Here is an 11,582-nt window from a genome sequence, read left to right on the forward strand (position 1 = left end):
CACACTCCCCCTCCTCTGGTGGCTCGCTGGGACAGCGGGACAGGTAGTCAGCAGTGGCATTCTGTTTCCCAGGGATGTGATGCACCTCAAACCTGTATGGTTGCATAGCTAGGTACCAACGGGTTATTCTGCTGTTAGTGTCTTTCATTCTCCCAAGCCACTTCAGTGCCTTGTGGTCCACTTCTAGGGTAAATTCCCTCCCCAAGAGGTAATATTTAAGAGAATCCAAAGCCCACTTGATTGCTAGGCACTCTTTCTCCACTGTTGAATAACGCACCTCCCTTGGGTACAGCTTTCTACTCACAAAAGCCACAGGATGACGATCACCCTCCTGACCTTGGAGGAGAACAGCCCCCAGCCCACGGTCTGAGGCATCTGTTTGAAGGATGAATGGTTGTTGAAAGTTAGGACAGTACAACACAGGATCCCTGCTCAGTGCCTGTTGGATGTCCTTGAAGGCGCTTTCTGACTCTGTAGCCCAACACAACTGACTGGGTCCTTTGGGACTGGTCATGTCAGTGAGAGCAGCAGCTCTGGCAGAGTAGTTGGGTATAAATTTGTGGTACCAACCTGCCATACCTAGGAAGGACTTAAGCTGCGTCCTCGTTCTTGGGAGCGGGCAGGACTGGATAGCCTGTACCTTTTGAATCTGTGGCCTGATAACCCCTCTTCCAATGACCTAGCCAAGATATTCCGTCTCAGCTTTGGCAAAGGTGCACTTGGCAGCATTGACAGTAAGCCCTGCAGAATGGAGACACTCAAAGACCACTTTAAGGTGTTTCAGATGTTCATCCCAAGTGTTGCTGTAAACCACAATGTCATCCAAATAGGCTATGGCAAACTCAGACAAACCACCCAAGACTTTGTCCACCAGTCTCTGGAAAGTAGCAGGGGCCCCATGTAACCCAAACGGCATAACTGTGAACTGATAAAGTCCCCAAGGGGTTCTGAAAGCTGTCAGCTCACGGCATGACTGCACCAAAGGTACCTGCCAATATCCTTTACACAGATCAATAGTAGTGAGGTACTTTGCCTTGCCCAGATGGTCAATTAGGTCATCAATGCGTGGTGTAGGATAAGAGTCAAACTTAGAAACTGCATTTAGATATCTGAAATCAATACAAAATCTGATTGTGCCATCCTTTTTAGGAACCAACACCACAGGGTTGCACCACTCACTTTTAGATGATTCGATGATTCCAAGGGACAACATCAGATCAATCTCCTTCTTCAGTGGGCCGAGGAGGCGCTCAGGAATCCGATAGCTCATACGTCTAACAGCAGCATCCTTCTTCAAAACAATGTCATGCTGTACCAGTGATGTCCGGCCAGGATTTTTCTGAAAGACAGCTGGCATACAAAGAGACCTCACTTGTGACTGCTGAGCCTCTGAGAGATGGTCCATGTTGGGAACCGCAGGGGCAGGGACTGGCAAATATTGCTCTTCCACTTCTTCATCACCTACGCTCCGAATAAGCAGCACACTAGGTTTCTCCACCTCTCTTGGAATCCACTCTTTCAGCAGGTTGACATGTAAGATGCGCATAGGACGACTCTGTCCTGGTGTGGAGATCTCATATGTAGTTGAACTGATTTTTCGCTTTACCTCAAAAGGTCCTTGCCACTTAGCCAGCAGCTTGCTCTCCTCTGTAGGGAGCATCACTAACACTTTCTGGCCAGGCTCAAAGCTCCTCTCTCTCGCCGACTGGTCATACCACGTCTTTTGCTTATGCTGGGCAGCTGCCATATGTTCCCGTGCCAGTTCAGTCATTTTCTCCAGTTTTTCTCGCATCTGAAGAACATAAGAAACAACATTACTGGGTTCTTCACTTCCCTGCTTTCCCTCCCACATCTCTTTAAGGAGGGTTAAAGGCCCCCTTACCTCATGACCAAAGAGCAACTCAAAAGGTGAAAATCCAGTAGAAGCTTGTGGCACTTCTCTGTAAGCAAACAATAAATAAGGAATCCACTGGTCCCAATCTGAACCCGTGTCATCAACAAATTTGCGCAACATCTGCTTGAGTGTCTGATTAAACCGCTCAGTCAACCCGTCCGTTTGTGGATGATATGGAGTAGTTCTCAAACCTCTGATTCCCAGCAGTTGGTACACATCCTTAAGCAGTTTTGACATAAAATTGGTACCCTGGTCGGTGAGAATCTCTAGGGGAAACCCAACCCTTGAAAACAACTGAACAAGACAGAATGCTACCGGCTTTGCTTTGACTGATTTCAGGGGAAACACTTCTGGGTACTTTGTAGCATAATCAGTAATTACAAGCATAAATCTGTTTCCTGACTTGCTCCTTTCTACAGGGCCGACAATATCCATTCCAAGACGTTCAAATGGTGTACTGACCACTGGAAGAGGTTGGAGAGGTGCTCTGGTTGGCCGTTTTACTGATGTTTGTTGGCACTGAGGGCAACTCCGACAGAACTGGGCTACGTCTTTGCGTAATCCAGGCCAGTAAAAATGACGTTTTATACGAGCTGTTGTCTTATGTTTCCCCAGGTGGCCAGCCCAGGGAATAGCATGGCCTAAAGAAAGCACTGCCTCTCGGGCTACTTTAGGAACCATCAGCTGTCTGCCTGACCCATGTTGACGGTAAACTATACCATTCTGGAGCACATAACTGTCCTCAAAGCCTTCATTCATATCAGCTTCACACTCTTTTGCTCTCTCAAAGCAATCTGCTAAGCTTGCATCTTCCTGCTGTAGCTGAGTCAGGTTTAGAGGCAACTGAAAACCTAATGGGAACTCCGGGGTTGTTATAGTGGGAGACATCACTGTATGCTGGAATTTCTCCTGCCGTCGCTGCCTACGGGATTTGCGAGGTTTTCCTGGCTCTGCCTCAACTTCAGCATCATAGAAAGGCAGAGAAGACAAAGTACAATCTGTCTCACCTGAATGTGCTCTTGCAGTCTTTGCCTGGGCCCGGGTTAGAGCAACATTACACATCTGGCTCGGATGGATCAGGTCCAAGAGAACTGGCAGGTCATGGCCTAATACCACTGGAAATGGCAGATTATTGGTAACACCAACATTCAAAAGATACGTTTGTCCTTGCACTTTGACATACACATCCGCTGTTGGATAGGGCTTTTCATCCCCATGAACACAGCGAATAGGGACAGTTTCGGTGGAGCAAATAGCCTGGGGAGAAACATACTGTCTGTGCACTAGAGTTTGGTTGCTTCCAGTGTCAATAAGTGCTCTAAGGTCCTGACCATTAATTTCAACTAAGGTCTCTTTAAGTGGCTGTCTCCATTTCAGCTCAGTCTCACAGTTTTCCCTGGGAACATAGCACATCTGTGTAAGTCTAACCGGGTTTTGAGGACACATTGGCTTTGTGTGTCCTTCCTGTCCACACAAATAACATATCACAACTTTATTAGGGATTTTACTGGGACCACTGGCCAGTGGCCTCTTCTCCTTCACAGGTTGCTTACTCACATTCATAGAAGATCTGGAACCATGCTGAGTAGAGGCAGGTTTCTGACCAACATTTACTGTCCCGCAGGGCTTGTAGAACCAGGAGGCATTTTTCCGGCGAGCAGCTACAAACACATCAGCCAACACAGCAGCGTCTGCTGCAGATTGTGGGTCATGCTCTTTGATCCAAATCTGGAGCTCAGGAGAAAGCATTCGTAAATATTGCTCAAGGATAATAATTTCACCAACTTCATCAACAGTTTTGTCTTTTGGTTGCACCCATTTCCCATAAAGCTCTTTAAGTCTCACATACAGCTCTTTGGGGGTTTCCTCGGGCTCCACATTAAGAGACCTGAATGCTTGGCGATACGTTTCAGGATTGATGTCATATTTCTTAAGAATGGCACATTTAACTTTGTCATAGTTGAGAGAATCATCCACATCCATGCGTACATAGGCACTTCTAGCTTTACCAGTCAATAATGGGATAAGATGAAAACCCCAGTCTGTTTTAGGCCAGCGACAAGCCACCGCTATTCTTTCAAAGGTTATAAGGAAGTGCTCAATATCATCTGATTCAGTTAATTTTTGTAGTTTAGGCTCTTTAGAAAAGTGAGACTGACCATACTGAGCATTGCTCTGGTGGTGAGGCACCGATGAGGAAGCTGTCTGCGCTGGAGGGGTGACCACTTCTACATCACCATGAGGACTCTGGTCTGGGAGAGATGGCTCTGGCGTTGTTCGTACTTGCACCTCCATTTGTAGAAGGCTAAATTGGTGTTGAAGTGTCTTGAACCTCTTCTCTTGGCGTATCATTTCCTGTTCCCACCTAGCGTCACGTGCTTGCTGCTGCCCCATGTGGGAACGAAGAATGCTGGTAAGGTCTGCAATGGTAGGTTCTCCTTTATCTTTACCCCCCATGGCAATGACTCCATCTGTAACCTCACCTTCCTCTACCTCACCATCTGCATGGGTCTCCATTTCAGGTCTACTTCCTCCTCCTTTTCCTCCTCGCGGCATTTTCTGTCCTTCCTGTGTCCTATACTGAATGATCCCACCGCTGCCACCAATTGTCAGGGACCAAGCAGCTAGGCAGGGACACAAGAGGAGTCTTTAAATTCTTTAAGGCTTTATTATGCCAAAATGACGGTCCATAGAATACTCAAAATTACAAAAGGGATTAAAATGCATCAAGAAAAAGTATCAACAGAAATTCTAATTCTGGGCCCTTTAAATAAACTGAGGTCAACCAAACAAAAAGCTCAACATAAGTGTTAACTAAACAAACCTGACCTAATGAATGACACAAAAGGAGGGGTATATATACACATAGGCTAGCCTACCAACACACAACAGGGGGAAAAAAACCTAATCTTCACACCATAAAACTCCCAAAATAAACCCACCTATTACTTAAAGACATAATACAAATACCTATACATATGAAACAACAATACCACCCCAAAACTAAAACAAATGCATAAATGCTGCTTTTCTTGAGGCCTCTGCACTTCCGCTCTCCCCTTCGCAGCACCGGGAGTTGGCGCCTTCCAATTCCCATCTTCCAGCATAAAAGAGTGCCTCAAACATCACTTCCTCTTTTGCCAGGACCTCAGCAGCGTGTGGAGCAGCAGAAGCAGAAACAAAGGTACAATGACTTAATTGTTTAAACTAATTTGATAAACTCATGACTGTATGTAACCAAAATGCGTGCACTCAAATTGGCAACACCAGCACTTTGTAACTCAAAGAAGCTAAATAAACATTTTTTTTAACCAAACTGTGTGAATAATTATTTGTTTGAAATGACAAAAAAAACCAATACTAACACTGCATGGTCCCAGTTGTTGACGGGTCCATGACAAGCTCCAACAAAACCTGTCCAGGTAGAAGGCCGCTTTGACAAACAGGAAGTGGAAGATTCCAAGCAGATTTATAGAAGGGGGACCCGGACTGTACTAAGTATGGTCAAATATAGAGGGGTGTTTTGTGGGTTTTTAAGGCTGATTAGACCCTCCAGAAAAACGTGATTATGCAATCGCATGAATTCCCGCATTAATCACCAAAATGCCGCTGATTATGTGGGGGTCACTTATTTCCCAAAAGGCCGCATAATCCCCGCAAAACAACGCATAATTCCCACAAGAATCTCACATTTCCACAAAAAAAAGAGAAATATGCGTGTCCCGCTTGATTTCACAATTTCCGCAAAAAAAGAGAAAACTATAACCAATATAAATGGAGTTGTGAGTGAGTTTTTATGTGACGCCCGGCCTGACGTCATCAGTTCACGCATTCACACACACACTAGAAGCACGAGCTGATGTGGAGTGCGGTGCTCAGAGACGAAAAACAAGAATGGCAAATGCTCAAAGATCACATTTACCTACGAATATTTCAGCTGGAGACTGGGCAAAACAGTACCCAGATTTACTGCACGAAAGTGGGGGAAACTTTTTTGCACCCCGTGCAACATCGTTCTGGAGCACCGAATAAAATCAACCATGTTGCAGGTAGTTTGCTCTACCTCAAAGTATAACAAAGCAGAAAGAATGTTTTATTTCTGAGAAATTTGTGATTTAGGAATGTTTAAGTCATGCTTAAGCTGATAATAAATGAAACATTGGCAGCACTTACTGTGATGTGTCTTGCATGTAGTATGTCTGTTTATCTTTATATTGCTCTTTTTCATTCAGTGGTAGCCTAGTAACAGGATGTAGAAGAATCACCTTTTTTTCCCAGTTCTTACATATTTCACATCTTTTTGCATATTTCACAACTATTCGCATACTTTGCAACTTTCCGCAATTTTCCCGCATAAAATGGCATAAAAACCCTGCATATTTATTTGCATAATCAAGGATTTTAGCCCGCGGAATCAAGGATTTTAGCCCGCGTTTTTCTGGAGGGTCTAATATATTGTTAGTGAGGCACAGTAAGCTTGTTAGTGCAGCCACATAGCTTGTTTACATGCTTCGTGACGCAGTTTGATGATGTGATCATTTGCGTGTCAGTGAATGCCGGCAAAATCCAGGCATTATTTTATCAGTTTTCACTATAGGCAACAGAAACGATATTAACCGATTTTTATGTCAATATTATTACATTCCTAATAATTTCATATACAAAAACCTAGATTTTCATCACTCAGAGGCAGAATCATTAGCTTAATAAATCTGAGGATCTTTGAACGTCGTGAACCAGATGATCATGTGATTCTCTGCTGTCCATTATATATTATAATCTGACGTTCAAAAAAGTTCCAGATTTAGATTTGATTGACTGTGCTGAGATTGAAAAGCTTTTTGATGACTTATCAAAGGTTTTGTCTCCATTTTTGTCTCTGAAACATTGAATATGGGTAGTGATGATTAGGTCGATGATGTTTACAGATTATTTATCTCAGAAATCTCTTTGCTGATGTGAACCTCTTAAATAGTTAGAAATCCTGTTTTTTTGTTTAACAGTTACTTTCCCGTGGCGTTGAATCAGGAAACCGAGCAGCCCTCCTTCATCTCCTCCTCTGTGTACTCCAGCTGCACCACACTTGGTCAGACATGGCAGGCCATCAGAAAATCTACTTGTTCCCACTCCACCTGTTCAAAACACTATTAATCTGCTGCTTTCCAATAAAAGGCTTGGCTTCCACCGAGGAGCCAATAGAAAGGCATTAAAGCAGTGAGACCCAGGCCAATCCCAGGCTGCATTCTAATGTGGCCTATCTTTATCAAGGTGCCACTCCATTTCCAGATACTGCTTATTTATGATTTCTGAGGAGAGAGCAGGCAGGAGGCATATGTCTTCAGGAGAACACCAAAATCATTGTCCGGGGGATTCGACTGAGCCTTCAGATATGGAGCTATCGACCGCCAAACTGGACAGGAAGAGGTGAAAGACTGAAGTTTATCTGCTGCTACGCTGTTTGTGATGTGGTAGAAACTTCGACAGACACCAGGGACTTTGCTAAAATTGTTATTAGTCTTCTTAATTGTTTGAATATCTGGGGATTGAGGGCGTGGTGGCAAGTCCAGATATTCCCGGTGGGTGTGAGAAACCCTTCTTTGGCCATCAGAGGTTTTTTCCTGCTTGGATCTTACTGGATGTGATACTGAGAGACAGTACTTCCCATGGATCCAAACATCCAGGGATCTTTCCTGTTCAACAACAGCCTGAACCAGTTCCCCTCCGACCTCAAGGCGCCAGTGTGCCAGTACTCGGTGCCCAACTCTTTCTACAAGCTCAACCCGGGCCTGAACAGCCAGCTGCCGCCAGGGACGCCTCACGGCATCAGCGACATCCTGAGCCGCTCCATGGTCGGCGTGGGCTCCACAGGCACCACCACCCTGCTGTCCGGATACTCCACCATGGGGGGCTTCGGCCCCTCCGTCACCAGCACGTCCATGTACTACAACCGAGACTACAACTCGTCGCTGGGCGGCTTCTCCAAGCCGGGCGCCGAGTGCCCCATGAAGGCTCGTAGTGTGAGCTGCTGGGCAGAGAGCAGCTGTGAGTGGAGAGGAGGGAGGCAGCAGTGCACCAACAGTGAGTCTGAATCCTGCAGACCGGACCCAGCAGCATCCACATCTAGCACTTTTCTGACTTCTGAGTCTGTCTGTGAGGAGTCAGCAGGAGATGATGCACTTTAGAGATGGAGAAAGCTGCAGAGTCATTTGAGTCAATCAGATTTAGATCAAGAAAAACACAGATTTAAGTACAATGAGTGCGAGTCAGGTGTTAGATTTGGCTCAAACTTTGATCTATTTTCTATTCAAGTTTATGCTAAAACACTGATTGATGTCTGTATTTATGAAATCAGTGATTGGCTAAAAGTAAAAGATCTCCAAATGGAACCTATTTAGGATGAGCTCAACTGGCTTTTTAATCATTCGAACAAATATTTATAAGATATAATTCAGACAGCACGTAGAGGATTTGTAACTAATGCAGGAAACAATAGTGTTTATTAACGGATGCCGTGATTTGTATTTTGTAACACACAGAACGAGAACCAGAAATACATGCAGTAAAATGCAGATATATCTGTGTCTATGTCTGGATGTATACACGACATTAACCCAACGTAGAATATAAACTGTCACGTTTTAGCTGAGAAGGTTCGATCCTGTGTTCTAAAGAAAACTGTTTCCGTCTGTGATGTGATTTTTCCAGGCGCTGCTCCTCTTGGGGAGATGTCCAGCAGGAAGAAACACACCAGACCAACATTTAGTGGACATCAGATATTTGCTCTGGAGAAAACCTTCGAGCAGACCAAGTACTTGGCCGGGCCTGAGAGAGCCAGACTGGCTTATTCTCTGGGAATGACTGAATCACAGGTCAAGGTAAAGCTGATAACATGTGTGACGGTGCAAATATTATCCTTTTCATATTTGGTGTTTTTTCTCTGTAGTTACTCCAGTGCTTTTGCTGTACTTTTCTGCACCTGTGCAGCTTCCTGAAATACCTCATTTGAAAGAAAATTAGGCTGATTCACTAAAGTAGGGCATGTGCAGAGATACAATCTTGGCATGTGAGTTATTTGGCTGCAGGAGGAAGTGATGAGAAATACTCACCATGCAGAAAAAGAAAAAAAATGCACCACGGATTGTTTTCGTGTCTTTCCAGCTTTCACAACGTGTGCAAACAAGATGTAAATCATTAAGCAACCCAGTTTGATTCATCGGGAGTCACACCCACTGACTGAGAGAAAACTGCCCCTCTGTGTTTCAGGTGTGGTTTCAGAACCGACGTACCAAGTGGAGGAAGAAGAGCGCCTCCGAGCCGAGCTCCACGCAGGCCAGCCTCGCCGGGCAGGGCGGGGAGGCCTCGGAGAACGAAGTGGAGGACGAAGAGTACAACAAGCCGTTGGATCCCGACTCAGACGACGATAAGATCCGGCTGCTGCTGCGCAAACACCGCAGGGCTTTCTCCGTGCTGCGCCTGGGGCCGCACCACGTCTGATCATGCGCATTAGAAAACATGCAAACCCACTTAAAACACGCTTCTCAGCAGACCTGCATGCTGTAAGAAACATAATTAGTTTGGAATACAAAGTTTAAACGGTGAGCATGTTCAGAAGAGATCACAAGAGGGTTCAATAGACGAAAAATAATGTTTACTTTTATAAGTTACTGTAAAAATTCTCTGTGGTCTGTTACACTGTTCCTGAGGATCATACTGTTCACATACTTTTGTAAAAATATGAGAAAATGACCTGGAAAAATCTGCATGATGCCCTTGATAATAGGAATAAATTTACAAAGAGTAACCTGAATTTGTTCATTTGCTCCTTGTGATTATTATTAATGATCCCAAAATGAAACATGCGTGCCATTTGCAAAATAACTTCACTAAATGTTCATAAGCCATCAATAAACTCAATAATTTGGCTAATATTAAAGGTAAAACCAAACTCTTTACACCAAAAAAAGGGGGCATCAAAAATTCTCAACCTTTCAGAAAACAGGACAAGTATTTTTAGTAAATTTATCTTCAAATAAAATAAGATAAATAAAATATTATTTAATTTTTTTCCCCAGACACTAAATGTAACGTTCTCTTCCTTTGCATATAGTTTCACCACAGGTCCACACAATCAAATAAAGCCTGTTTAAAAGACAAGAATTTGTGTTTAAGTGCAGAAACAGATGCAGTAGCGTAATAAATAGTCATGGAAAATATGTACCATTCACATGTTGTTATCAGTTCTAATATTCTACAAGTCTGAGTTGTAATTCTGATAAATGCTTTAATTGAATGTTGACTTGAAGTTGGTTAAAATTCATGTCTTGTTTTTTTATTGTCTGTCAAAAAAATTGTCCCTTTTGAAATATGTTGTAAAAAAAAACCCATTAAGGTGTACAATGTACAAGGCACCTGAAACCATACACAATAAATTATTGTGAATTATTTATCAAGCTAGGTGGTGAATTGTCTTGTCTGTTTTTGCATTTAAAAAAGTCTGACCTAAACAAACATTATTGGCTGCAGCGGCGGTGTATTAGCTGTGAAGTGACAGTTAAAATAAAACGGCAGCGGAAAAAAAGGCACAAAAGCTGAAGAGATGTGCAGAGGTCAGAGGTCAAACCTGGTGTGATTTACTTGAGTGATACAGCTTAATTGAAGACAATCACCCCCCGCAACCTGCCTCAACGTGAAATCAATATCAACAGAGCAGCTCGGTCACCATTTGGGATCAGTGAGTTCAGGACGCAAATGGTTCATTTATCTGATATCAGGCGAGGTGACTCAGTCCAACGAAGAGCCGAAGGAATGCTGCTGAGACAGTTCTGTCTGCGGTAAGAAAACACCGTGGCACAGCTGGAGAGTTCAGACAGTTCAGGTAAAAAAAAAACCATACAAGCAGCACAATTTAACATCTCTGTCCTGAAAAACAAGGCTATTAGTGTTTTCTGAAACCAAAAACAAGGTGAGGGAAAGCTTTCAAGTTAACCGAAATAATAGACTAGACTTTCGAAAATGGTGTCTTGTACTTATAAAATGAGCTAAAATACAATAAAAAAGGTTTGTGTCAAGTTGCATGAGGAGGCACCGACATATTTAGGTCAAATTCCTTCAAGTGTTTGCATTTAGATATCTGCTCTAAACTCTTTACATCTTGCTCCTAATACCCATTCTAGCTACACATTCCATCAGTGAATGTTTTTTTATTTGTATTATTTTCTAATAATATATATTTTTAATTATATTAAATATATAAAAACATATTTAATTAGTCTCACTTATGTTCTTCTTGTGAGGTTTATTGAGAGTTTCTTATATGCAGTTTGTTTGCACAGCACAGTCAGTCCTGAGGATATTTAGAAATGTCTCTTGTGCCTAACTTTGACCTGTTTTCAAAACCATCCTGTCCTTTGAAACGGAGGAATAACAGCACAAAAAAGTCAGAATAACTTGTAAAAATGTGAATTAAAAAGTATAAAATTCTAATATAATAATTAATACTGAAGATTAATCATCTTGTGTTAACATAACTCCATACCAACATAACTATATACATATATATATATTTATATATATACACACACACATATTATATATATATTAACCTAATACTGTAAGCAATAAAAGCCAAAGTAAAACTAAAAATGTTTAGATGATTAACAAGAAAACTTAAATGAGCAAACCTTCTAAG

At 42.9% G+C, this 11,582-nt stretch overlaps 1 protein-coding gene across 1 annotated transcript; it reads left to right on the top strand.

Annotated features, from left to right (window-relative positions):
• Positions 1–7,434: 7,434 nt before the first annotated feature.
• Positions 7,435–10,344, top strand: nkx6.3 (NK6 homeobox 3). Its single transcript, XM_022199849.2, has 3 exons — positions 7,435–7,972; positions 8,600–8,769; positions 9,158–10,344. Exons 1-3 carry the CDS (start codon positions 7,558–7,560, stop codon positions 9,386–9,388), a joined length of 816 nt encoding a protein of 271 aa, XP_022055541.1. The 5' UTR covers positions 7,435–7,557; the 3' UTR covers positions 9,389–10,344.
• The last annotated feature ends 1,238 nt before the right edge of the window (positions 10,345–11,582 follow it).

This window comes from Acanthochromis polyacanthus, chromosome 7, assembly GCF_021347895.1.
Source record: "Acanthochromis polyacanthus isolate Apoly-LR-REF ecotype Palm Island chromosome 7, KAUST_Apoly_ChrSc, whole genome shotgun sequence".
Taxonomy (NCBI): domain Eukaryota; kingdom Metazoa; phylum Chordata; class Actinopteri; family Pomacentridae; genus Acanthochromis; species Acanthochromis polyacanthus.